The sequence below is a fragment of the Scomber scombrus genome, chromosome 7, assembly GCF_963691925.1.
Source record: "Scomber scombrus chromosome 7, fScoSco1.1, whole genome shotgun sequence".
In the NCBI taxonomy this organism is placed as follows: domain Eukaryota; kingdom Metazoa; phylum Chordata; class Actinopteri; order Scombriformes; family Scombridae; genus Scomber; species Scomber scombrus.
Window position 1 is genome coordinate 18,897,954 of NC_084976.1, and position 27,439 is coordinate 18,925,392.

The 27,439-nt window shown below is 39.1% G+C and overlaps 3 protein-coding genes across 5 annotated transcripts; 1 reads left to right on the forward strand and 2 right to left on the reverse strand.

Annotated features, from left to right (window-relative positions):
• Nucleotides 1–309: 309 nt before the first annotated feature.
• mboat7 (membrane bound O-acyltransferase domain containing 7) lies at nt 310–9,236 on the reverse strand. 3 transcript variants are annotated; one of them, XM_062421816.1, is made up of 9 exons: nt 9,128–9,202; nt 7,704–7,786; nt 6,467–6,596; nt 6,072–6,198; nt 5,823–5,979; nt 5,201–5,396; nt 4,428–4,580; nt 4,134–4,310; nt 310–2,659 (listed from the first exon to the last, which is right to left on the reverse strand). In XM_062421816.1, the coding sequence occupies exons 2-9, from the start codon at nt 7,777–7,779 to the stop codon at nt 2,248–2,250; spliced, it is 1,428 nt and encodes a 475-aa protein (XP_062277800.1). In that variant the 5' UTR covers nt 7,780–7,786; nt 9,128–9,202; the 3' UTR covers nt 310–2,247. The 3 variants fall into 3 exon arrangements, with proteins under 3 accessions (XP_062277800.1, XP_062277801.1, XP_062277802.1); XM_062421817.1 differs by having other exon boundaries at nt 7,704–7,781; nt 9,128–9,200; XM_062421818.1 differs by lacking the exon at nt 310–2,659 and having other exon boundaries at nt 4,130–4,310; nt 7,704–7,783; nt 9,128–9,236.
• A 263-nt stretch (nt 9,237–9,499) lies between these two features.
• rps9 (ribosomal protein S9) lies at nt 9,500–11,829 on the reverse strand. Its single transcript, XM_062421888.1, has 5 exons — nt 11,783–11,829; nt 10,907–11,018; nt 10,653–10,775; nt 10,271–10,457; nt 9,500–9,757 (listed from the first exon to the last, which is right to left on the reverse strand). Exons 2-5 carry the CDS (start codon nt 11,001–11,003, stop codon nt 9,580–9,582), a joined length of 585 nt encoding a protein of 194 aa, XP_062277872.1. The 5' UTR covers nt 11,004–11,018; nt 11,783–11,829; the 3' UTR covers nt 9,500–9,579.
• Nucleotides 11,830–18,035: 6,206 nt separating this feature from the next.
• rbfox1l (RNA binding fox-1 homolog 1, like) lies at nt 18,036–26,882 on the forward strand. The gene is made up of 12 exons (XM_062423111.1): nt 18,036–18,086; nt 19,299–19,535; nt 23,103–23,282; nt 23,400–23,453; nt 23,543–23,635; nt 23,727–23,796; nt 23,889–23,948; nt 24,041–24,176; nt 24,265–24,304; nt 24,398–24,465; nt 25,523–25,604; nt 25,717–26,882. The coding sequence occupies exons 1-12, from the start codon at nt 18,036–18,038 to the stop codon at nt 25,759–25,761; spliced, it is 1,116 nt and encodes a 371-aa protein (XP_062279095.1). The 3' UTR covers nt 25,762–26,882.
• The last annotated feature ends 557 nt before the right edge of the window (nt 26,883–27,439 follow it).

The following is a 27,439-nucleotide window of genomic DNA, read 5'->3' on the forward strand; positions in this document are numbered from 1 at the left end:
CTGAAGAACTGTAACTTGTGATGTTGAGTTTTAAAAACAAATGTGTTTATAACTTTATAGGAAACTGCAGGGAGGAGAGTTTGAATGAGAGCAGCAGTGTTGTGAGGTAACCAAGCAGGTGTGTGTTTGTGTACACTAATGCTGAAGAGTTAATGATTTCTCAGTCTAACAACTAAAACAACACCATGAATGAAAACCTTTTCCTGTAAGCTTTATCTAAATGCATTGCACAAGACTATTATGCGCATCATAGTGAACTCAAAGATCATCAAGTCAAGATTAAAAAGGAAAAAAAAGACATGAGTAACATTTGTGAGGAAATGCTGATATGAATTTTATATGTAACATAGTTACTGAGCAGGGAGTGTTGCAGTTGTTGCAATATGTGAGGCCAAAGATGACAAATTAACACAAAACAAGACAAAAGGCTGGAAAATAAATAGTGTGGAGATGAGCAGTCAAGAGCATGTAATTCACAATCATCACTGTGCAATAATAGAAACAAAGGGAACAATTTCCACAAGGGGTTTTGGCACAGAGAGACTGAAGGATAAACTGGGAAACACAAAAACAAATTTGTAATTCAAATAATGAGAAAGATTTGGGAGAAGCAGTAGCTCTATAACCTTTCTAATCTGCTTGTATGAACCAGTTATCACACGGTTTGAGACAGGAGTGAGTGAAGAAACCCTCGACAAGTTTTCCAGCTGTAGTTTTCTGTATGTAGGGTTGAGCGATAATTCATAATTTATACATGTTTAGCAGAAATATATTATGAGGATCATATTACAATAGACATTTCTGTTGGCCAAAAACATGTTTCAAAGCAAGTTTCTATTAACAAAAGTAGTTATTTGTTTCATCTGTTTGCTCTGTGGTTTTGTATACATTTGCCCTACTGTCATCTACAGTAGATAGATATTAGAAACCATGACCAAATTCACATTATGATAATGATTTCAACCATTTCACCCAGCTGTGCTGTTATTCAGACTTAAGTTGGCAGCTTATAGTTATGATGTGGAACATTTCTTTTAATCAAATGTTTGCTCCCAACCCTGGATGGTCCTTGATGGCAGTACAGATGTTTTGGCAGTGAACAAATGGTTAGCCATGTTTCACATGGCACACTCTACACTGGATACATCCCTGCTATACAGATGTGCATATGTTCTTGTATGATTTCCTCACAATTACAGGCAGCAAAACAGTTAAGGAAAAAAAATCCAAACAGAGAAATCACTGCATCAAGCGGCTAAAGCCCCGGAAATGTTCAGCCACAATAAAATGAGTAACATCATAATACTGAGAATGATTTAAGTTATTTAAACCAAAATCTCAGTTGAAATAAATCCTTAATGTCATTATGAAACAATAAAAATGTAAACACAACTTGCTTTGCTCCCTAAAACTGCCAGTTTGAAGTGGAAAAGTCTGCTGAAAAGGGCTTCACAGCCACTTTTCCAACTGAATTTGTTTCTGCATTTAACCGTCACAGTAATTTTATTTGGATTGTATTAAAAAAAACTGTGAGATGCAAAATGCTCAAATTTGGTTCTTTGAATTGGAAAACTGTGATTAATGCTTATGAGACACAAAAAATGGATTAGCATTAAAATAGAGGTCAGGACAGGTGGTCTGCTGTTGGAATGTTTTGGCGTCACATCAGTTCAATCACGGTCCCGTTGTTGCTCTTTTAATTTGAGTAATATCATTATGAGGGTTGAGCTGCCTGTTGTTTGATTCACTCCACAATCTGCCCCAAAAGCATCATTTGAGCCCATTCTGACCAGTAAAACCAATCCAAAACAATTCAAACTGGGCGTCATATCTTGACATAAAATCACACAAACTGTACAGGCAGATTCACTTATGAGGAGAGGATTGAATAAATTATTTACACCCCACCAACCAATCACACTACAAAAGTAACATTCATTGAGCGCAAACATTCCTATACCAGAGTTCACAGTACTTTTATGTACATATAAAAAATGTCTCCAGTGGTGATTTTGTACCAGATTTACATGTCACACCTTTTCTAATTTCCTAAATGTCAAATTCATTGTATTTTTCATTGTTTTTTTAGAAAGAGTTTAATTTTTACCTTTTCGTACAAGAAATATTACTGGACCTGTGTGACGTTTGTTGCTAGAAAAATGAGTGATGGTGTAATATTGGAAGTTATATTCTTAACTTTTACTGATGTCCCAAAAATATCCAACCAGTTCTTTATTGTACCCCCATTCAGTCTGTTTTCTCTCCAGTATTTTCTTTGCTGCTGTCTACCTTTTCTCCCTCTTTTTTATCCTCCTTTTCTCCCCTCCTCCCTTCCCTTTTCCCTCCCTTCAAGACCCTGCCCACTATTATACAGCAAACAGCGATGACGTGCATGATGAAGTAGATAGATGTCCAGTAGTGGATGGTGTCGGAGGCCTTCAGCAGCACGAAGCCCATGCACATATAATCGTAGGCTCTCATCTTCAAGAACCAGTGAATCCAGTCAAAGATGTTCTGTCCACGAGGACCAAGTTTGGCTCGGACAGAGGCCTCCATGGCGGACTCCGCTGCGATGCACAGAGGGATGGTGAGGAAGGAGAGGTAGTAGCCAGCATGTAGTCCATGCCAATAGGCGCTGATGAACATGGTCCAGCCGGCCCTGAAAGTCAGACAGATGGGAGACATGATGAAGTTATACAGATGTGTCATGACGTGTCAGGGTTTTCATTTTCTGTACTTTAATTTATTTCAGATCAGAATGGTTTGTACAAAAAATGTTCAAAAGAGCTAATGTCGGAGTCAGAGTTTTAAACTAAACTTTAAATATACAGAAGGTGTGTAGTGACTATGCCCTGTACTCTTAGCACTACTGGAGGCTAACGGATCGGATGCGTCTGACGTGTACGCAGGTTTCAATTTTATTACCTTTACATAAATTTACAATAAACAAAACAGAAAACAGCCCTTTGCTCCTGAGCACAGTCAAACACTTTTTCTCACCATCAGCACACACCTGGCTTGATTGGCATGACCTTTTTATCTGTGCCCAGCCAGCCTTTTACTGTGCTCCCCCTAGTGCTTGGGAGGAGCACTACCACTCAATGAAATCAAATATATGGCTCCTACAAGGTGTTTAAAGTCTGTGGTAGGACATGAAGTCATATCTAATGGCGCTTTTTAACTACACAGTTCCAGCACGACTCGACTCGGCTTGGTTTTTTTTATGCGTTTCCACTAGGGATAGTACCTGGTACCTGGTACTTTTTTAGTACCTGCTCAGGTGAGGTTCCAAGCGAGCCGAGCCGATACTAAATGCGACGTCAACAGACTGCCGGCCACTGATTGGTCAGAAGAGTTGTCGAACTGCATAGTGGAAAAGCGCCATAAATGTGCTGTGTAACTAAAGCCAGACATACAGTATCTTATTTCTCTGTGATGTAGATGTCCACTGTTGTCCAAAAACTAAAAACACATCAGTAAGCCAAACTATCACACTGGGTGACATGTTGCTTCGTTAGCATGAAAACGGGTACTGTAGTTCATTTTTAAGTCCCAAATATGCCATAAATACTCACTAATGCACCATACACTGATTAGACTGAAAATAATCCCAGATCTACATGATTTACTCTTGTTTGAGTAACATTTGCTAACTATAGTACTATTGTAGAAAATTATTTAGTTCTCATTTAAAACTCTGTGTGTATCTGTGACCCATTTTTAAAGATCTTCAGAGGGAATGAGCGGGCTTGGAAGACGTTGAGAATAGAATAATTATTCTTAAATATTTTACATTATAAGTCAATAACAATAAGCTAAAAAGGTCAGAAGTAGTTTTTCATGTCACTCGAAAGAAAATTTCACTGATATCCCTTCAGAATATTCACATTAAATATCCAAGCTGATAATTGTGACTATCAAGTGACTAGTGACTAGCAACCTTTCTTATAGCTGCAGATGATTAATGTGACCTCACAGCTAAAATTTTAATTAAAATCTCAATGCAGTTTTCCATAAAGGGATTCTGAAGCCACTACACACCTCAAAAGGACTCATGGATGGGTACATGATTCACACGTGTACAACATAAACAGGAGTTACTTGCATATATGGCACTTCTTCTAAAGCCTTACCTGAGAGTGTAGGCTTTGAAGGGAGAGTTGGGGTAGATGTAGTGATGCAGCCACCACTGCACTGTCATGTTCCAGTAACGCATGCCGTGTCGCACCTTCACGCAGAAGTCAGTGTTGTAGCAGTCAATGTTCTGGATGGTTTTAAAGTCATATTTCTCCTCAACGGCAGGATCAGAGCTGGCCACAAGAGAAAGAATAAAAGTGAATAAAAAATAGAAACAAAACGGGACACACAACAATTTTTAACAACAAAAATATGACTATCACACAGGCAAAGATGTTTTTTAAGGGTACCTATAGTTGACAGTGGGCCCTCCTCCAGGTTTGCAAAGAGCCTTTTCTGGATAGCAGCCTAGACCGGCACTGATGCAACCAGCCTCAGCTCCACACCACGCTGCATAGAAACGCATCCTGAACACGAAGAACACTGCGATCATGTAGAAGACCCTGGTCAGAGAGAGAGAGAGAACAAAAGAACATAACTTCAAGGTAAGCTAAGACATTTATGCCTCAGCCACCGCTACAGGAGTCTTTTTGACTCGACAAGTATCATTTTTTACTTCCCTAAAACACAGCACTACTGTATTTATATCACTGTGAACCATCATTTATGATTTCCTTTTATTCATTTGCCTCATTTAATTTGTGTATATGTGTGAGAAATTTCAGCCAGACCCCTGTCAAAACCAAAGGAGATATTAATCAACCTGCTTAGTTCATTGGCTCCTCATACATTAGAGGAATTATTTAACTTTCTCCACTAGATTAAAAAAACCTCAGGTTTTCTTCCTAAGAACAATTTTTATTTGAAATGCACATTTATGCTTGTTGTTGCTCGTTGTTTAAATTCGATTCAATTTATTCTTCTCTTTGCATGTTATTCAGTCATTCTTTTGTATGCAGTTGCACACAATTTAATTTTATGATCATGTATTTATTTATCTTAAATTAGATGATTCCATTTATGAGACAGGCTTCGAAAACTTTTGTGTGATATATACAACTCCTTTTGCCACCATTCATGCTATTAGGCCAGTGATGCCTTTCATTCTACTTTGTCACAATACCTGAAGAGGAAGTTTTCATCCAAGAACTCGTCTGTGCGAACGTAAGCCAGAGGAAAGACAGAGTTGACAGCCAGGAAAAGAGCGCCGTAGACAGGAACCAGCTTCAGACGCTGCAGACACGGCACCCAGCTGGGCAGGGTCAGTGGACTGGGCTGCTTCAGCCAGTCCATGTATGTTTGGAAGCGAAAGAACGGCCCTTTGGGGAAATGAAAGGGTGAAACAATGGGATAAAGGCAGTGTTGAGAAGACGGATAGACACAGATGGACAATCGGGATAATGTGAGAGGCAATGAACACAAAAGTGGAGGACAGTGTGGTTCAAAAGAAGAAAAGGTGTCATTGGATAGGTGAGGGGAATAAGAAAACAAAAAGAGAATAGTGCAGCATTACAACTGGACGTAATTTCAAATACTGAAAATGATATGGACTCACACAGTATTGGACAAGAAGCAGAGAGTGAGACAAAGAGAGACAACAGTTAAAATTCATGCAAAACCAAAGTGACATCAAGCAACGATACTCATGGGTATTAACAGCTCACATACAAACATTAAGTTAAATATTTAAATATCTCCCTTAAAATAGAGATTCTGAGAGGTGTCATACATTTGTTCACACTTACCGGTCATTATACCGACATAACAGTAGCTATAGGACATAATATCGTAGAGAGACGGCTCCTGAGCCAGACCACCAATGACAGGAGACTTTGCAAAGGAGCTCACGTCCTTTTTCTTCTCCGTGTGGAAACTGTGCACCTCGTTGGCCAGACTCACCATCTGACAACAAAGGTGAACACATTGTAAAGAAACTGTGTTGCTTTAATAGATTTCCTCATGATAATTCGTTGTGTGATCTTATGTTTATGTACCTTAAGAGTGAGAAGTAGCTGGATGGCGTTGGAAAAAGGTGTCGGCTGTGGCAAACCGAACCAAGTGACCAACCGGAAGAAGAGGAGGTAGAGGAAGGTCCAGGTGAGACTCAATGCAGGGGCGTGCCTTATAGACAGAGACAAAATGTTAGGAGAGAGTTTAAATGTTATGAAAGCTGCTTTGTCCACTTTACTCTTTGACAAATCTCAAGCCCATATCTTGAACTCTGAGAAATTGTAAAGATTTCTCAGAGTTCAAGATATGGGCTTGAGAGTTAAAGTCATTTTAATTCATGATCAAAAAAATTGCTGTTAGTTGCAGGATTACTGTATCTTTTTCTGTGTGTCAAATAAAGTGAAATAATTATGTAAAAGCATGATATTTTATTTCTCACTGCCAGCTGCTCTTTATAATAATCCATGTTCCAATCACTGTCACCAGAGAGTGGAGTGTGTGGACCTGACAGGTAGCGATGGTAACAGAGAGGCCCAGAAGCAGAGCTGCCCCCTGCTTCCCAGGAGGACCTGAAATGAAAAAAGAAAATCATATAAATAAACCACTGTCATCTGTGTTTACTATGGAGCAACAGAGAGGGAGGAAAAGCACCTAAAACTCGTCATGAACACCAATTTAAAATCTGTAAACAGTGTTGATGTTGTCAAAATGAACACTTGTCACTCCAGATGCTCTGGCTCTGCTTTCAACATAATTTACTGAAACTTGTGTAAGGGTATAGCTGTGTGCTAAGTGTAACTTTGCCAATTACCATGATTCACACAACATGTGTTTACATGCCACAGAAGTCAGCCAATCATCTCTTTTGTACGTGATTTCATAAACACATTTAAAACAATAGTATAAACAATATAGTGTACCAATGACTGGTGAAACATGTCATGTGCATCAGGCAGACAAATGTGTAAGACGAAGTGTAATGACAGGAATAACAGAAGGTTAAGGCACTAAAACCTTGAACCCTGAACAAAAGAAAAGATTAATAAGTCATCTTTCACTGTCATCCATGGTCTCCTCGAATACCAGATTAAACATCACTAATCCTTAATAGCAGGCTGTGGAGCGCAGCTGCTAAGCAGATTTACACTTTCTCCATCCCCTCAAAGAACAGCAGGCTTTCCTTTAAAGAAACGGTCCAGCATCACTCCAGAAATATTTCAGTACATGTATAATTGCAGTCTGAGGAGGACTGGAGCTGTTACATGATGTTAAAATAACACTGTTTGGTGAATGTGAACAAAAATAAACTCATAGATAATTTCCAGTCCTAGAATTCAAAGCAGTCATTTTTTCACGTACCTAAAGAAGGTTTTTGACTGAAACATATCTAGTAAAGTATCTTTATTGAGCAAGTAAAGACAGTGTGCGGGTGTCCCTTTCTCTTTTAAATAGTGGCATATGCCTTTAAAATGACATATTTTTTTAATTGGTTACTCTGAGCATGACTTTAACAAGCAGCATTCCCCACTTACAACATTTAGCTGCTTATTTTTGAAATACACAGTACGAGTCAAAAGTTTGGACACAACTTCCTATTCCCTTGAGTGAGAAAGTATGTCCAAACTTTTGATTGGTACTGTATGTCTGTACGTATGTATCCTGACCAAAATACTCACTGAGGTAACGGAAGAGGAATCCAACAGGGATGGAGGCAGCGAGAACTCCCAAATACACCAGCTCGTCAGGAGACATCGCTCTGCTAGCACAAAAACACAGATCAGCTCCAACGTTACACAGAATTACAGAAACCTACATATAAAATGATACAGCGTTAACATACATCATATAATCATGAGTGAACATCACACAGCAAGGTATGTGATATAGTCAACACAACACAGTCCACTGCAACAACCTGCTACAAATATAACCTCTGTGAAAATAATAATCTACTTGAGACATCACACATGTATTGATTCAGCCTTACAAGACAGTTTAAAGCTGTTTGTACTAGATCAGACTAATATTGCAAAGCGGATAATATTTCTTCCAAAAGTTACATGCTAAGAGTGAGAGTAGGGCGAGTCAACACAAACCTGAGTTCACCTACAATATGGTGCAATGCAATAACATGGAAATAATAGGGAAATTATATTTAAATGAATAGAAAAGAAAATAAACTATATATAGTAGTAGGTATCAGTAGATTGTTTATCATCCAACAGAGAAATGCGACTTCTTAGTTTGTTACTTTTATATTATCACATTTTATATTATCATTTAATTTGATCCATTTTGAGAGCTGTGGACCTGATGATACATTTCCTTTTTAGTAAATACATAAGTTACTTTCAAGTTAAGCAGTTAGTATTAATATTCTTATTAGAAACTGGTCTCTATTAGGCACCATCTGTCTCAGCATTTCAGTTTTAAACTGAGTAGTTTGCCCTGAAGTAGGTACCAACACTGAGTGTCAAATTTCGGGCTGATTTCACAACATCTGCCTGTGAAGCCAAAATCTTCATTATTAAGGTAACGTCCGGTTCCTGTGGGATGTACGCAACAAGCAAGAGCTGCTTGTGCCATTATTTAATGAAAATGGTTAAAACAGAGTTAAAATGCAAAGTACATATACCAGTTTTGTATAACACGGAATAACAAGGGAAACAGCTGCCTCAATACTTTAGTTGTAGTTTTTTCGTGAGTGTTTGGCATTGTAGCTAGATCTTGCCTATCAGCCGTTTGATCACTTTTATGAGCTGCACATGGTTGTTTAATATCAATAGCAAACATTTAAATAATTTAACAATCGGAAAATTTGTTCAGAGTACAAAACAGATCAATAATAGTTTCTCAGTTGCCTCTGAAAAGCTACTTCCAGGTGACAGAGGCACCTAATAGCAGCCTGTGATTATCACTTTTGTATAAATTATAAATTCCTAAACACAGGCTGAGTATATATTATAAACACGTTAAGGTTAACACTGTAGCTGAAGCTAAGCTAACATTAGCTTCTGTCCAAACTCATCGCTCTGGTTTAGCTGCTACCACACCGACTGCGACATTAGGAAGTGTGAGGTGCATATTTGTGATTACTTACTTTTCTGCGTTAAATCACCGCGGTTAAATTATTCCAGTCTCTTCGAGAGAGCCGGCAAACACACCTACAACCATCCACACCGTCGACTGATTCACTTCCTGGATCAGATGACTCCACCTCTTGTGGATGGACTGATCCATTAGTCTGCAGCAACGGGGGGTTGGTCTATACCACTCTTGACTTTACGGAAATCACCATTAAACCTCTATATTACACGGCATTTCATAAACTTCCGTGCATATTTTAATGTATCTCATGATATAAAACTTTAATATTCTTCTACTATCAATGATACACTGATATACACCTGTTTGAAGTGACTAGAGTATAAATAGGGGGGGGGGGGGGGGAAATAATGCAATGACAACTCAGTTCTCTGGTCAGACCAAAGTATTTATTGAAAATTTGACAGAACAGGAAGCATTAGAAACACTCCCTGGCCAACATCCTTCTTAATCCTCCTCCTCGTCATCAGCTCCTCCGGCTCCACCCTGGCCCTTCTTGCTGTTCTTTCTCTTGACGCGGCCTGGGCGTCCGCCGCCATATGGAGACCTCAGAGAGAAGTCAATGTGTTTCTGGCTGTCCAGGCGGACCACGAAGGAAGGGATGTTCACCACCTGCTTGCGCACGCTGCCAAGATACAGATATAAAGAGGGGGTGTTTAGAAAAACTAAGAGTAAATCTACTCTTGAAAGCAGTGATGGAAAAGTAAAGAGAAATTTAACAGACTAATTTAACCACATTTTATTAACATATGTACAGGTCGAGGACTAGTGCAGGCTTCATTGACGAGGAATTCTTGACACCACAGAAAATCTGAATATGTAAATCTTAATCATAAGCCTGAGTACCTCTTTGTACATCACTTAATTGCCCGAGGTGCAATCCCCCAAACCTTACCTAACAGCCACTACACCAAAGCAGCACAGTCCGAGCGCTCAGTGGCAGGATTGGCTCTGGGCAATGTCTAGTGACAAGGTATACGGTTTTCATACCGAATTGACCTTGCTGAAATGTTTAACTCATCTCAGCGGACAGCGTTACGAGCTGGTGGTCCTCTGATGGAAGAGGAAGCATTGAAAGTTTCTCATGAGTCCCTCAGAAGACTTGTGCCCCTTAGTTCCCAGGAGCTTTTGCGCTTACCGAATGTGCCTCTGGCGGATAAGGACACGGGCATGGTGGATGCTCTTGGCAAGTCCAAGCTTGAAAACCTGCGTCTGCAGCCTCCTCTCCAAGAAATCTTCAACCTTCAGACCCAGGATGTAATCCAGCTTCATCTTACCCTCGTCCAGCACACCAATCCTCACCAGACGCCTGAGCAAGGCATTACCTATGAAACCATACGGGATATTTAAAGTCACATATCCACACATACAGGCACATGTGCTGCATATGATGATTCGAATAGAGTTACAATGTTGGCCTCATTGACGAGGAATTCTTGACACCACAGAAAGTCTGAAAGTAGATAGTTGAATCATCGGCCAACACCACTTATAAAATCATAAGTAATTTATTGGTATACCTTCAAACAGACGCTTGGGGTCCTTCTCATCCAGAGTGAGCAGCTCTCTGGCAGCTTTACGGATCTTGGCAAGGGTGAACTTGACCCTCCACACCTCACGCTTGTTCCTCAGACCATACTCGCCTTTAAAGAAGACAGGATAATTAGAAAAGGTTCACACTCAGTGCAGTGTACTCCATATAAGATAAATTAACACATTTTAAAAGTAGGCCGCCTCATTTCCCCCCGATGTGTCAATGAAATTATAAACGTACCGATGAGTTTCAACTCCTGGTCGAGACGGGACTTCTCGAAGGGACGGCGGGGGGTGACATATGTCTTGCGACAAACCCAACTTCTGGCAACGGGCATGGCGGCTTTGGATGCCTGCAACACGAGGACAAAAACGATTAAGTTTGACATTCAAACTTAGTGTATTTAGCAACACAGGCGTGCAAATATTTACGACTTATAAAAATCCACATCAGAGCTCTGTATCATGAGCTAATGTTTTTAGTATGCCCCAATTTACAGTAAATTACATTAAACTCATAAATGGTGAAACGATTTAATCTGAGATCGACATTATGAGCTTTAAGTTGATCACATATACTGTAAATTAAATAGACTTAAATATAGATGTAAAAATTCAAATGCATCGACTCAAATACTTTAATTTCACTGCCCTTCCATCTTATAACACTAACAAGTCAAAGTCAGATTCATCTAACAATTACCAACAATTTATACTAAAGAGCTGCGGTGTAACATGGATATTTCTCCCTTACAACTGTGCCGGTGAGTTACACTTTAACACAGATAATGTGTGGCACGTTTAAAACCATTACTACACGCATTTAATAGGTTTGTAACTAAAAGCGATCACATAAATGTGACAGTAAAATCAGAAACTCATCAGCTGTACGAGCAGGCCGCAGCTGCACCACGTTGTTTAATGTAACAAGCTAGCATTAGCTTAACCTAGTTAGCTTTCCTTTAAAACAATACAATATAAAATGATAAGTTAAATAAAATAAATGTCTACGAGTACAATAATGTTTCTCTTCACCGTCTATGATCTTTCGTATATCTAAATAGGTAAAAACACTGTCCGTTTAAGGTGTGAAATAACACGAGGAAGCTGCTCGTACCTGTCTCGCTCAGGCTCGCGCAGTAAAGAGGACGTTAAAGGAAGTCTCATGTTATTTATAGAGATGACGTACAGACTACATTTCCCAGCATGCCTCTCACCACCAGAACGGAAACGGAACGTTGTTTAACTTTATTAAGAGCACAGTAATATTACAATACAAACAACAGAACGGGAGCCATAAGAAAAAAATTAACATAAAATAAACTAATCTCAAAAACACAAGCAGAAATACATTTGCCCAATGTGAAATATAAATAATACAGAAATTAAAAGAATATGTTTTACATAATCAAGCATAAATAGATGTAACATTAAACAATAAATAAAACAACAAAAAGCAGCAATTATACAAGTTACATAAATGCCTGCCTGTGCAAGTGGGTCTTTAAAATATTTTTAAAGTGAGGCACTGACTCAGGTGACCTGATACTGAGGGGCGCGGGGGGGGGGGGGGGGGGGTCTCCTTTAGTTTTAAGCCTGGACCTTGGAACGTGTAAGAACATTTGATTGTCAGATCTGAGGGATCTTGGTGCAGGATAAGGTCTGAGGAGTTCAGAAATGTAAAGTGGAGCAAGACCATGTACGGATTTGAAGTTATTAATTTGCTTGATTTTGTGTGTATGTTTAACTGTTATGCATCACATCAACAACAAGACTAATTCCATGTATGTGCAAACTTTCTTGGCAATAAACCTGATTCTCATTCTGAGTGAGCAATTTAGTAAACCAACTGTAATCAACTGGAAATGTTGTCCACAATGTTTCCAAAGAGACGAAATGTCTGAGTGGTTTTTGTTTGGAGGAAACTGAAGAAATTATTATGTTTTCCTGAGAGACACAGCAATTTGATCAAGTTATCAGCTTCATTGTTGTTGGACATTACATTCAAAAATAAGACCCTACTTTCTATAACAGGGACGGAGGGGGATGTTGGTCTTGTCGCGCTCTGTTGGTGAAACTGAAAATAACAAGTGAAAACACTGAAGGCCACAGAATAAGGTTATGTGTACATCATGCGTATGATAAATATATGCCATCACATACCTGAAAATAATCTCTCAGCTCTTAGTTTATATTATCTAGTCAATTTAAAGTTAAACCCATGACAGCTATTCTCACTTAGAATATATTTGACATATATCTTCTTTATTTTGATATGATTTACAATAACATACTTTTGTTTATATATTTTGAGTGTTATGCACCACAACACTGAGACAAATTCCTAGTATGTGAAAACCTACTTGGCAATTAACCTGTTTCTGATTCAGATTCTGAGTCTATAATAAGTAACCAAATAAGAAGTCAAATGACTGGCTGAGTTTTTGACAGCCTCATACAGTGAAACCACGTTGAATATGTTGTTACTGATATTGTAAAACAAAATGTAAGAAGCTCTGAGAAATTGTGCATGACATCGTGTGCTAGTGAGTGAGGTGGTAAACTCAGACAGAAGGACATGGGTGACTATTTATATAACTCTGAAATGGGACCCTGAACATGTGTTACTGTCTGTCAGGCTGCATGATCAACTGATGGACACACAGAAGCTCACTTGCTTTCTCTTTCAGCGCTCTACATCCTGTCTATTCAGGACAGGACTTTGGTCGTTTTGTGGAGTTTTTCCTTGTGTTTTGTTTGATTGATCTACAAGGTTAACAGAGTCTTAACCGTCTCTCCCCACTCGCCCTCTTGGATCTTCTGTTTTCTCCTGTTGGGATTTTTTTTCCTACAACCTGACTGCCTGCTTTCCTGTGTGCATATCAACCCTTCCTATTCCCTTCTGCTCTCCTTCTCCTTCTCCTCCCATCTTCCACCGTTCCCTGTCTCCTTGTGCGTGGTTTTTGGGCTATGCTATCCTCACCCACTGTGATTCTCCAGCCTTATGGACTGCCTGTCTACCCACAGACAACCACATGCTACCCCAGCATAGTTCAGGTAAACTCTCCTTTATTGGTTTTGTAAACTTCAAAATCTCATCTCCTCAGTTTCTCACACATAAATGTTTGTTTTCATAAGCCGACATCATGAAACTACCGCATCTGTCAGGTAGTTGGGGACCTTTTCAAGAGCCGGAAATAAAAGAAGTGTCCCTTTATGAATACAAAATGAAAAAAAAAATGTTTTCTTGTTTTATTGAACCAAATGTTCACAACCCAAATCTACTACTACATCTACTATCACAGAGGACAAAGAAAACAAGCAAATATTCACATTTAAGAGGCTGAAAACAATTGATTGTTGCCATATTTGCTTAAAAATTTACCTAAAAATTGAATCAACGAATTGTTCAAGCGCTGAAGTAGTTTTTATTGTAAGGTAGAAATTAATGTCAGTGTCATCAATAAACCATCTCGACAGCATATTTCCAGTGAGGAGGGAAACAATTAATTAAAGACGTCAAAGAGCTTCTATTTCCCAGGGTAAATGAGTCACATCTTGGTGGTCAGTGTTATCGTTTGATGGTGACTAAATATCTAATATGAAAGAGAGATTGTAGGAATAACACATCGTAGAGGCCTGGTGGGAGCTGTCCGAGGAAGATTGATTGTGAAAAGATCTTATTTATTTAATAGTAAAGACACATGAGGGGTTATCTTTAGTCCACCCATCTCTGTGATGCCAGCAGGCTGTACGTAAGTGTGTGTGTGTGTGTGTGTGTGTGTGTGTGTGTGTGTGTGTGTGTGTGTGTGTGTGTGTGTGTGTGTGTGTGCGTGCGTGTGTGTGTGTGTGTGTGTGTGTGTGTGTGAAGTGTCCCTGACATATCATTAAAATGCCACAATGCATCTGGTATCTCTCTACCTTGTCTCTGTGCTTCACACCAGCTGTATTTTTAACCCTCCTCTCCTGAGCAGATAATCACAGGAGGAGATTCTGTCACCTATCTTGTTTTCTGGAATCAACGGCACTTAAAATAGGTGTGAGACCTGCATGCTGTGCATTTAGATATGGAGTATTTAGCAGTTTAAGCATGATAGCAACATTTTAATATTCAGTAACAATGAAATAATGAAGGGTATTTTGAGAAAACGGTGTAGAGAGTGGTATTTTTTAGAGGTGACTGGAACCAGAGAAAGGATTCTTTTCTAAAATGAATCAAGTCCTTACTCATTAGCTTGTTCAGGATGGAAAAAAGGATAAAACTTCTGCACAAACTGGTCAGTCCACAGGAGTATTTTATTAAAAATACAAAAAAGTGGTGCCAGTGTGTTTTGAAAAAGGATCTTATGTGCCCTAAGGAAAGAGAAACTTCTCCAAAACAATTTTAATGTGTGCTGGCACATTAAAATTAATTTGATTTTATTGTCATTTGTGAAGGACTTTGAGCTGCCATTGAAATGTTCTTCATAGATAAACAGCCCTACATTCAAGGGATCAAGTTTCTGTTATGAACATTTTGTACTCTCAGTGAAATTATATATTTCCAAGATTTCAGGACTCTCTCAGTGGTTTGGTGAATAAATCTGTCCAGCATCTGTTTGAGAATTTTTGTTTGGATGAACCAATCAGCCAATTATCAAACTGAAGCAGGGATCTTTGTCACATGTCAGTCTTTAACTCTTCCCAATCTCGGCTGCTTGTTTTCATTACTGACTGTTTGACAAAAGCCAAAAAGTGTCTTCAAAATATTTTTCGAAGGAATCCGAACAGCAAAAAGCAGGATGTAGAAGAGTGGATGGTGAAAGAAGTATTTGGCTGGCAATTTGTAACTTGGCTGGCACTAAAAGGCCACATCTGCAGTTAGTGTCGTCTGTGTATAAATCCTGCGGCAGCTGTCCCAGCAGGCACCTGGCCCAGAGCCGTTGACCTCCGACCACGAGCTGACAGCTGTGGAGGGAAAGACGGAACAAATGGAAATCAAAAAAAGCCTACAAGCAGGAGTGGGGTGGGGGTGGGGGGTGAAGTGTCTGTACGCCTGCTGACATGGTGATATGATACTGAATCAGGCAGAGTGGCTGCTTGTCACTGTCTGTGGGAATATAAAACAAAGATAACAGATTGCGATATCTTGTTCTTTCTATCTGGGAGGGGGTTTGGTACAGTCAGACTGTTGTTTTGTTAGATAAATGAGACACAGCACTACTTTAAGTTTGTGTTGACATTACTGGAAACATGTTTCTATATGATAGTTGAGACTGTCGGTAAATGACTGGACTGAGACATGGTCAAATAATTAGAGAATCATCCCTTTTACCATACTTTCCAGACTTACAAGGAAAGATGACAAGTTAAATACGATTAAAAACCCTCCCAAGGGAAATTTTAACGCACACATATATATATATATATAAAGTATATAAATATATTAGTTGTTATATCACAACTTGTAGGTCTTAAACTCAGATTTAAGGAGAGCACAGAGACACTTTCAGCAGATGAATGTAAAAACAGTCTTTAAGTGTCAAACTCTGCACACACATCATTCAGTACGGTGAAGCTCAAACATCCAACTGAAGGAACAAGAAATAAACACTTTATTGAGCAGTCGTGGACTTGCATCACAAGACAAACAGCTGTTTCATATTCTGTATGTAACAAAACAAACATATTAAATCAGAGTGGAAAACAATATAACAAAGAAGCATTTGTTCTATATCTGCAGCACAATAAAGATAATGTTTTCTTCCACTTTCAGTGTTTGAACTACAAATTCACAGGTCCTAAAACACACTAGCTGGGTGCGTTACATCAGATTGTGTGTGTATTATTACCTTTGACCTACTGAGAGCTCGTACTCTGAATTCACACATTGGCAGACTGAGGAACAGAAGAGTTTCATAACCTGTTCAGTCTAACTGGTGAGACTCAAAATCTTCTGTTTCACGGTAAAAGCTGATGTTCAGCAAATAAAACATAATCATGGGCCTGATGTCAAGCTACCAGCAAGAGACATTTTAGTGACTGCAGTTTAACCCACAATCAAAGTTCCTCCAATTCCTCCTTTATTGTTTATCAGCATCCATATATCTCTTAATTTTTCACACCTAAATGCAACAGCTGATAGAGAGATACATGAGACATTATGAGATGAGAGAGGAGAGAGTTTTTTAATTATAATAGATCCCTATTAATCCTGAAGCTGGCTGACAAAATGGTGGCATTTTGTTTGTAAGGAAAGATGTAGAAACAAGTCTGGTAAGAACTTGAAACTTGAGTTAATTTTCACCATACAAAAAATGTGTAGGTAATTGTAGTTGTTAATGGTTAATTAAGAAGTGAGAAGTATTTCAATGTATTAAATATTGTAGGTGGATCTAATGCTCGTCTGTGGGGGACTTTAAGTCTGTGACTCATAACCTATCAGTCAGGTAAAAACCTGCACAAATTGGGGGGGGGGGGGGTTACCGGGACTGTGTCTCTACAGGTTTGAGAAAACCTTTTGCCTCCTTTCCTTTATAAATCTTCTTATATAATTTCAGAAAGATATTATCTCATTAAGAAAAAGCAAGGTGGGTTCTTCGTGACTACTTAAAACTGCAGGGTATTTGACTGACAGCTGTAATTTAGCTTATTTTATGTTATGTGTAAAATCTTGACCTGCTGAATAGTTACTACAGCTGTCAGATAAAGCATAAAGTCAAAAATATTAACAGGGAAAGAAAGGCTGATTGAGTTGTTTTCCAGCAGACTTTAAATGTTTTATGTTTTATGCCACTGATCATCCAACAGGTGTCACTCAAAACAGAAACCAAAAAGGAAAATGTAAGAAAAGTCCCCAACTATTTGAAAGACAACTAAGCATACGCCACATAACATTTTGAAGTTTTAATGTCATGGTTTAAGATCAATTATTGAAACATTTCTCTCTAAAAGCGATAAAACCATTTGGGCTCTCAAACATGGTATTCTTAGAGTTGACCTTTAGCGTGATATACTGCCTTGCAACTGAAGGAGCATTTACATTCATAAATATTCATCTCTCTGGAAGACCTCTGTCTGCTGTCTGCTGTCTGCTGTGTGTATTTGTGTGATTTAGTGTTTGTGTGTGTGTGTGTGTGTGTGTGTGTGTGTGTGTGTGTGTGTGTGTGTGTGTGTGTGTGTGTGTGTGTGTGTGTGTGTTTGTGTGTGTCTGAGAAGTGGAGGCAGAGTGGGCTGGGCAGATGGGTGGGGGAAACGAGGTGATTGACAATTACAGATGACCACAGCTGGTGTGGCCCCCCCGGTCCCTTTTGCCCCGGCAATCATTTGGTTTGATTGGTGGATGAGTAGAACTTATGGTCAGTGGGCGGGTGGTCAGCTGGCATTAAAACATGCAGCAGTTGTTGGACAATGCATCAGAGACCGAGGAATGCAGTAAAGGGGTAAGACAATGCTTTTAGTTCCTAACTGGGTTATTTATTTGTTTCAAGGATGCACAGAAGGATTGTTTGTTAGCTCTGTGTTTTGTTTGTATTTCTCATCTTGTTTGTGACTGAGGGAGTTTAAATTTAGTTGTTTGCACTTTATGTTTTTTCTCTTTCAGTTACTCAAACTTGTCAGAAAATAGTTAAAAATAGCAGGAAATAGTGAAAAATGTCCAACAAATTCTCCTAAACCCAAGGTGATGTTTTAATGATGATTATTTAAATTGTTCAACGACTGTATTTTCGCTTTAATTGACTTAAATTATTATTATTATGATAAAAATAAGTCCGGATACATTTTTTCTTGAACAACTAATTTTGTCAACTGTAGCTGCTCTTTAAATTTATTTTTTTGTACTAGAAGTTATTCAAATTTTCCTTAAACAAACACTGACATTTGGCAATTAGAGTTAATGACCAGATGTGCGTTTAACACATTTGTAAACTTAATGCATCTATAAATATTCAAACTCAAATGATTCATGATTGTAAGACCAGAGCAACTTTAAAGTTATACTATGCAGGATTTTCCCAAAAAAATCATCAAACCCCTCAATCATCACTTATGACGCATAAAAATTGTGTGGTGGTGACTGTATCTGCAGAGACTCCTCTGTCCTCTGCCGGTATTTTCTAATTATCTTGCTGTGTTTGCGATGTTTCTGGGCGTCAACCTTTGGGCAGTGGCTCCCCGCCAATAACAGCATGGATGATGTGAGGTCGGGCCTCGCAGCGTAGTGACCAGGTTACATTGCTGTCTGCTCCGCTCAGCTCTCTGTCTCTGTGGTATGGATATATAGTATGAAGAGAACAGGTCTTTGTCTGCTAGACCGAGGGCGGGGCTGGGCTACACACAGGTGGAGCAGAGCGGCCACAGCAGACAGGATGAAGCTCCGCATTCGCATGAAATCTGGCCATGCTGCACCTTCCTTAAGGGTTGTGCAGAGGTGTGGGTGTGTTTATTTGTGCTTTAGAACGGAGCCACTGTTGCTCTTTCTCTCTCGTTCTGGTAACGTTGAGCCGGGGAGGACGGGCTGGCGTTGAATGTATTTACAATCATCAACCTACAAATCCGAAATCCTCCATAGTGTGCCTTTAAAAGTAACATGTTTGTTTTCACCAGGCTGATTATTCTCTTTCTCTCTCTCTCTCTCTCTGTCCTTTTCTCAGGGAGGCCCCAACCAGGAGGCCGGCCCCTGCAGCGGCGACCCTGCCCTGCCTCAGGTCTACGCCCCGCCACCTTCCTACCCCCCTCCAGGTCAAGGTCCGCCAACATCTGCAGGCAGACTGCCACCTCTTGATTTTAGCTCTGCGCATGCCAGTTCAGAGTACCCCGAACATCCCCAGCTCAGGGTCTATCAGGGCCCCCAGCATGATGGGGCAGAGGTGTTGACAACCAGCAACACGGTAAGGACAGTTTGTAGAATTCATATCATGTTGAGAACTTCATGTCATATTAAAATATGATCTGCATTAATTCAAAGAATTACTGCGATAAGAAGTCCTGCTGCTATAGGTAGTCCCTGTATATCTGCTATCAGAGGAACTCAGCCAGATAGAGTTTCCTTCTATATTTAGAGCCCCACCTCCTCTGTTATGTCCATGTATGGGAATGCAGCTGACAGTCAGTGGGGGACAGCTGGGAGCAGATTTGTTGTTGAAAATGAATCCCCACTTTTCCTTCTCCCCTGTGTCTTATTTAGCTGGCAGTAAAACAGGTCACCTTTCAGGGTTACAGCTGTGAAACTTTGTGATGATATTAAGAGTTTACAGTGAAGAGTGCAGAGTAATTATGTAAATTATATATATATGTGATGTTTAAATGGTTCCTTCATTTCAGAAAACAATGATTAATGATAAAGAGATGTGAAAGGAAAACTGGGGTGACTTTCCTGTGTAACAGTAATAGTATTTTAAAAGAAGACAGATTTTAATGTAAGTATGATGTGTTTTTTTTAACTTGTAAAATCAACACATCCATCACACTGCAAAAAATCTCCCTTTTAACGAAATGAAAAATCTGACTGTGCAGAAAGACATTTTCAGTTTGTTTCAAGTATTTTCTAAAATCAAATCAAATTTTTATTTAATATTTTCTGTGAATGTCAGTCGCTCCACCACTGAAATATCCCAATAACTAATTAGATGAATTGCTAATGATACAGTCAAATAACTTCAGTTATCAACTGACTTTTCATCTATCACCAAGATTTGTCCAAAACTAATGACACTCCCATCATTAGGTGATAATTAGCAAATAAAAATTCAATTGAACTGGTTGAGTTCGACACTTTTCAACAAAATAAACAAAAACAAACACAGTTTCTCAGTTTGAACAGAAATTACTTAATCCTATGGAGATTTTTTGTAGTGCAGATATGGTACACACTGTCAAGTGTCCCTCAGGTACGAAAACATCTGATGAGTGCAGCAGGTCGGCTCTGTGTCCTGCTGCTGCAGCACATCTCTCTTTCTCCTCTCACGAATGGTGTTTTGTGGCCCCATCTATATATTTTATTACTAGAGCCCCTGACATACATGGGTCCGTGCTGATTTTCGTGGAAAGTTGAGACGTCGCCACGGAAGGGGGGGGTCAAAGGGGGAGGCTGACCAGATGACCCCCTTTCCCCCTCTGAAATATCACTCAGGTCCAGAACACAATTCTGCATCGTGACATGACACCACCACCCAACTCAAACCTCTTTCCCTCTCTGCTGTCCCCCTTCACTGTGGCCTGTCTGTGGAGTGTGTGTCCGGATGTGTGTGATGGTCTGCTGTCTACTGTAGTTAGCCAATGGCAAGCCAGTGTAGTATAATACAGTGGCATGTGTGCGTTTATTTGTTTGTACTACACTCTCATGTGTGAATGTGTTCTCTTCCTCCCCTTCTCTGTCCATCCCCAATTTATTAATTATGCCCCTTGACAAATGACCTTTAACCCTTGGCAGAAAAGCACCGTGACCCCAGACTGACCCTTGTGGAACATTTAGTTTTGATCTCTGGCCCCCCCTTGCCTCCCACCCCCCCACACCCTCTTCCTTTTCAAGCTTTCTGCGCACCTTTTTTGCCTTGTTTACTTTTGGTTTAATTTTATCTTTCACTGCTGTACTGAGGCCTTCTTTCACTGTCTGGTACTAGAACGCTAATACCCAACTCTTCACTTCTGCATATAGGACTGCAATTTCTTTAATTTCCATTATATTTTATATATATTAGCACATTTCCTGTCATTTTTCTTTGCTTTTTAATTGTTTCTTTTCAATGCACCCTGCTCCTTCTCTCTGCTAAGGCTCACTTTATTTATTTTATTTAATTTTTTTGCCTTTCTTTTACCTTTTCATTCTATTTGTATCTTCTTTGGACTCATTCATTTGTCCTTTTCTTTAAAAAAAAAAAATTTCTTTTGCAAATGGTTGATGATGTGCTGGTTTACCAACACATATACACACATACATGCGCACACACTAGCATCGTGGTGCATTGTGAATGTTTTGGTTTTTGGCACATTATTCCTGGAATTGTTCTGCATGGGGCAATTTAAATCAGTTAAAAATTGTCACAGCACAGTTTAAAGGATAGGCTCACAATTTTCTAAGCGAATTGTAAGACAACAGTTGAGTACCCAAATGTACTGAGGTTTTGCTTGCAGTAATCATTACTCCTGTTTATACTGACCTTTAGAAGGCCTCCTATTGCTGTGTTTACAGTGTTAGTGGTGAAGTTTACCTGAAGCTTACATAAGGCTTCTTACCCAGTTTAATGAAATCAAGTAGGTATCTTCCAAATTGGTCTGGACAGTTTTCCCCCTTTTAGCTGCAGTGGGAGAATCATAGCAAAAAGGTGAAATTTTAATAAAAAAGGTTGCAACTTTTAGCCAGATATCCACGTGCTTTGACTGAAGTGGGCGGCTAAAGCACATATGTATATTAGATAATTAACCAATCATTACCAGATAAACTTTTAAATACATTTTTGACCAGAACGAGGACTGTGGATTTCATCCTCCATCACTTACAGTGCAAATTAATTTATAGCCTTTATTTAATTTTTTTTTTTCTGGATTTTTTTGTTGATATTCTGTCTCTCTCTGTTAAAATAAACCTACCACAAAAATGATGGACTGTTCATGCCTTTGTAAGAGGGTAAACTTACAAAAATCAGCAGGGGATCAAATAATTATTTCCTCCACTGTACATTGAAAACGCATCTCTTAATGTTCAGTATGAACAGGAGGAATGATTACAGTGAGCTAAACCAGTTTCAATATTAATTTTGACTCCTGATAAATGTTTAAAGACAGACTTGAAAAATTGTGAACATGTCCTTTAATATGTGCTTCAGTTTATTACAACTGCTTAGGTACAGTAATATAAGTATGTAACAAGTTTACAGATTTATTTTCCTTTTAAGATGAGCTTTAAACCTCATTTATTCCTGTTGTCAGCAACTGGAGTGAGCTTACGTAGTTTTACTATGAGATATAAGTAATAATTATTAGTAGTGTACAGTGCTTTTGTCTTTATACCATCCTACAGGCATGTATTCAAAGACGCCTCACTAAAATGGAGCCCTTTTCACGCCTCCTCACATTGCCTGAGAGGGATCACTGGTTGCTGAATGCTCTTTGAACTTGGTTTGGATCACTTGACCTCATGAAAATGATCTTTGCCTAATGCCATGCGATGCTTACGCAAAACTGGATTTTTACACAGAAATTCTCTGAAAGATGTTGCTGAATTTGTTGATTTGACTTTGATTCCCCCCCCCTTTCTTCTTTGCTTTCCTACTGATGCCCTCTCCCCCATTTGTCCTCACATCTACCTGCATCTCATTCATTCTTTTTCCATCTTTTTTTTTGTTTTCCACCTGTTCCTGTTTCCTGTTCTTTCATGTCGTCCTCCTCTGCGTCCATTCTTCTATCCACGTGCTCGCTCTCCCTCCACCTCCTCCTGTTTCATACTTTTTCACTGTCAGGACGAGGCGTTGGTTCCTGTGACCTCTGACCCACAGTCTCTGAGTGTGTCGGTGTCGTCTGGGGGCGGAGCTGGAAGTGGAAGTGATGAGGAAGGGTCAGGTAAGGCCCAACCAAAACGCCTCCATGTCTCCAACATCCCCTTCCGCTTCAGAGACCCAGACCTCCGACAGATGTTTGGGGTATGAAAATTTGATCTAGAAACCATCATATGCATGAAATTATTTTACATTTTGGTTTATAAATGATGTTCTTCGTTTGCTATTATGCTGACAAACAACATTTCTTGACAATTTCAGCAATTTGGCAAGATCCTTGATGTAGAAATTATCTTCAATGAAAGGGGGTCAAAGGTCAGTATCACATAAATATTATCAGAGCATTATGAAATAGATTTTTAAAGATGAAAATAAATAAATAAAGTAAAAATACAAACATTCAGGGCTTTGGATTCGTCACCTTTGAGAGTGCAGCCGAGGCTGACCGAGCACGAGAAAAGCTGAATGGAACAATTGTGGAAGGGAGGAAGATTGAGGTGAGGAAGGATTTTCCTGCTATATGCGGCTTTTCCAAAATAATACTAGGTGTAATAATCCTTTATTCTCTATCATCTTTGCTCTCCACAGGTTAATAATGCCACTGCAAGAGTAGTCACCAAGAAGCCTCAAACACCTCTTGTGAACGGTGAAATTTCAAGTAAGACACAACTCAAATAATCATTGCACATTTCACTTTGGGGTCTTTTGAGGTTTTAGCTGTTAGATGTTAATTTTTTTCTCTCTCTGTAGCTTCTGGATGGAAGATCAACCCTGTCATGGGGGCAATGTATGCACCTGAACTCTATACAGGTATGTAAACCTCTTGTCATGAGATCACAGGCATCAGTTGATTAAACATTTCCATTTTAAATGTTATGCTTTCTCCCTCTCTGGTTGTTTAGTTGCCAGTTTTCCATACCCTGTAGCCACTCCTACTCTGGCCTATCGGGGCTCTGCACTGCGCGGCCGAGGCCGAGCCGTCTACAACACCATCCGCTCTGCTGCAGCCACACCTGCTGCTATGCCGGCCTACCCTGGGTAATACACTCAAGTACCAGTGCCTACTCTACATTAATTTTACTCACTGCAGAGCTATTAAATAATATTTTTACTCAACTTTTTTCAGGGTGGTGTATCAGGATGGACTGTATGGAGCAGAAGTTTATGTGAGTGACTCTACACTTTTCACACATTCCCTCTAAAACCATCAAACTTGTGTGATCCTTGTATTTTATTATTATTAATGTTTTCTGGTGCAGGGCGGTTATCCTGCAGCTTATAGAGTGGCTCAATCAGCATCTGCTGCTACAGCAACCTACAGCGACGGGTGAGAAGACAAACACCACACATGATTTGTTCCTCACTCTACTTTTCTAAATTTTAGTGCCTGTGACTTTTTATAAACTGAAACTTCAACAGATGGATGCACTTAAGGTTTGTGTAGCTACTTATAAAGGGTACTCGTCTGTGTTTAATACACTTCCCCAAACAGGAAACAATTTCTTTACTCAGTGTTGACCTGCTTCCCCACACTGGCCTCACAGTTAAATGTCTTTTTTCTGTTCATCTGAGGATTTTAAATATCTGTTGAGATGTTTCACATCATAAAAATAACACAAATTGCATATTGTGGGTTTTTAAGGTTTACAGGTTGACAATTTTGTCTGTGTAAAAACAATAATAAAACAATAATACTAATATCCCCTCCTAATGCACTTACAATGTAAGTCCTAATTTTGAGCAAATATTCAATTAAAAGTTAATATGCACTCTGAGTCAAATAAAGTGGAGATCCTCAACAGTTGTCTTTTTAATAAAAAAAATTGTGTCTACACAAATAGCATTTTCCTCAGCTGCAGTGGAAGGATTGTAATTGTAAATAAAAATAGGGAATTTGGCACTAAAAAGACTCTAACTGTGATATAGACTTTATATATATACTGGTCTTGATTTATTTGGTTTGGACAACTTTATAGCTATATATTGACATTTTTGTACAGAAGACTTTCTTCCCCATCACTTACATTGCTGGTGCATTATGAAAGGATTTTCTAATGGCCAGTATAAACAGGAGGAATAATTACAGCAAGAAAAACATTCAGTCAATGTTCATTTGTAACAATTATTTGAAGACAGACTTGAAAAATTGTGAACCTGTCCTTTAAGTCTGATTGTGATATTTATTAAACTAAATGTCTTCAAATTTAACTATTTTTAGACAACATTTTAAAGTTAACTCAAAGTATTTTTCAGTTTGGAGACATTTAGGTCATTTAAAAAAAATTAATCGAGCAACTAAATGTGGAGAAAACATAAACCTATACCAGTGTATTGGGTGGTGGCGGACTAGTCAGACTGTCTCCTGATGCCTCTGATGTTTTCAGATATGGACGGGTTTACGCCACAGCTGCAGATCCCTATCATCACTCAGTTGGACCAACAACAACATATGGGGTTGGTACAATGGTGAGTTCAGTTAACACACACGCACAGCCTCTGTGGAAAGCTCCAGTATCTGGTTACGTCTTTGCAGAGCACCCGGCACCTGTCACACCTGCCATATTACATCTGTCAACAGGCCAGTCTGTACAGAGGAGGGTACAACCGCTTCACCCCATACTGAGATGTCCAGAGAAGTCCAAAGAAATCTCTCTTGAAGTATGCCTGGGACCGGCTGATCTGTGGCGCTGCAGGACAGGTTATGAGATCCTCAAACTTCTTGGGAATGTGGAAATGGTTTTTACGTCCTGTCTCCATCACAACCTCTCCCCTGAGAGACTAAACAGACTGAAGTTGTAAATACTATAAGACTGAAGAGGATGATATGTAATATATAGACAGTTGCGTAACTGATTATTGTTTTCTGGATTTTAAAGAGTATTAATGTTGGTAGATCGCTAACACTACAGTTGGTGAAAAATACTGTGAGAATTACCTTTTTTCTTTTGTGATTAATATCTGAGATTTTTCAATTTCACGGGTCAAGCTGTACAAAAAGAAGAGAACATTTTGTACAATGTAAAATGACATATTTTTTGATGACAAAGATTTACTAAATCTCTCTATTTAAGTGTGCGTCCGTGTGTGTGTGTGTGCGTATGTGTGAGCACATGAGTAAGGCTGCATCAGCATCGTTCAGTTAATCCAGTCGACTGAGAGACAGCTGTGACACTGGTATCACTATAACTCATATTTTTCTTGGCCCACTGAAGTGTGACAAACGCAGAACTAATGTTTGTCTGGGTTGTCTGTGGTTGGAGTTTCATTTGTTTTTGCCTCTCTAACAATCTACCTCTCATACGTTTGTAGCTTTTTCATACGGCTGTCAGTATTAATCATGCGTCGTTTTCTCTTTCTGTGCGTAAATCATGACTAACACAGTCTGGTTTCTGTTTGTGTGGCTCTGTATCTGACAAGTTTTATTCTACCAAGCAGCAATCACAGTCTTTTTGCAGCTGGTTTTACCACATAATCCTTGCTCAAAGGCATCTCATCAGTAGAAATGATATTTTCTGACTGGAGGCAGCTTCCCTCATCTTTAGGCTGCTGTCAATCATTCAAACTCTTGTTTCATGTTTCCTTATCTTTCTATGTGCTGCCATCTTTTCTTCTGTTTTCTCTCCTTCCTCACTCAGCTGTTCAATGACTTCTCGACTGCCATTGATGAAATCTTGTCTTTGTCTCTGTTGCACTCTTTGCTGCTGTGTTTGATGTTTACCTCGAAATAAAAACTCTTTTCATCCCCTTTCTTCTCTTCTGTTCTTTATTTGTTCTCATCATTTTCTAGTCTTCCTCTTTACACTCACTGTGTCTGTAGGCTGTTTTTCTGGTTTCTACACACCTCTGTTGCAAAAGAGAGATGTTAAAATGACCCATCTTTTACATTTATAGATTTTTTTTCATATTTCTTTTTCCTGTTTAATCTGTTTCCTACTTTTACTTATTTTCTATTTTTATGCACCTCTCTACTTTTCCCCCTTTGTAGTCAATGATTGCTACTATTTTTCTCTTCTTTCTTCTGTCTTTCTCTGAACCATTATAGTAAACGTATGAATAAAATCTAGTCTCGGTCTGTCTTCTTCTGCTGATTTTTCTCTATTTTGTGACCTTCTAGTGTGTTTCACTTGCTTTAGTCTTTTCTTTAGTATAGGTATAGTTGTACATATTTTAAGACCATAGACTTTTAATTTTCTTTTAGCTTCTTTACTTTTCTCTGAAGATCTTTTCTCTCACTGTAGCTCTTGCTTATAAAATTATCTTTTGCATGATGCATATTTCTCCTTTTCTCCCTCTCTCATATT

Excerpts from the sequence above, each read along its gene's own strand:
- mboat7 (XM_062421816.1), bottom strand. The coding sequence starts at position 7,779 with ATGTCTCCTGACGAGCTGGTGTATTTGGGAGTTCTCGCTGCCTCCATC. Across the intron at positions 5,980-6,071 it reads AGCTACTTCTCACTCTTAAG|ATGGTGAGTCTGGCCAACGA; the intron begins GTACATAAACAT and ends CTTTGTTGTCAG. Across the intron at positions 4,581-5,200 it reads GATGAAAACTTCCTCTTCAG|GGTCTTCTACATGATCGCAG; the intron begins GTATTGTGACAA and ends CTCTCTGACCAG.
- rps9 (XM_062421888.1), bottom strand. The coding sequence starts at position 11,003 with ATGCCCGTTGCCAGAAGTTGGGTTTGTCGCAAGACATATGTCACCCCC. Across the intron at positions 10,776-10,906 it reads CCAGGAGTTGAAACTCATCG|GCGAGTATGGTCTGAGGAAC; the intron begins GTACGTTTATAA and ends TCTTCTTTAAAG. Across the intron at positions 10,458-10,652 it reads CCCCAAGCGTCTGTTTGAAG|GTAATGCCTTGCTCAGGCGT; the intron begins GTATACCAATAA and ends ATGGTTTCATAG.
- rbfox1l (XM_062423111.1), top strand. The coding sequence starts at position 18,036 with ATGCAGCAGTTGTTGGACAATGCATCAGAGACCGAGGAATGCAGTAAA. Across the intron at positions 23,454-23,542 it reads TCAATGAAAGGGGGTCAAAG|GGCTTTGGATTCGTCACCTT; the intron begins GTCAGTATCACA and ends ACAAACATTCAG. Across the intron at positions 24,177-24,264 it reads GCTATGCCGGCCTACCCTGG|GGTGGTGTATCAGGATGGAC; the intron begins GTAATACACTCA and ends AACTTTTTTCAG.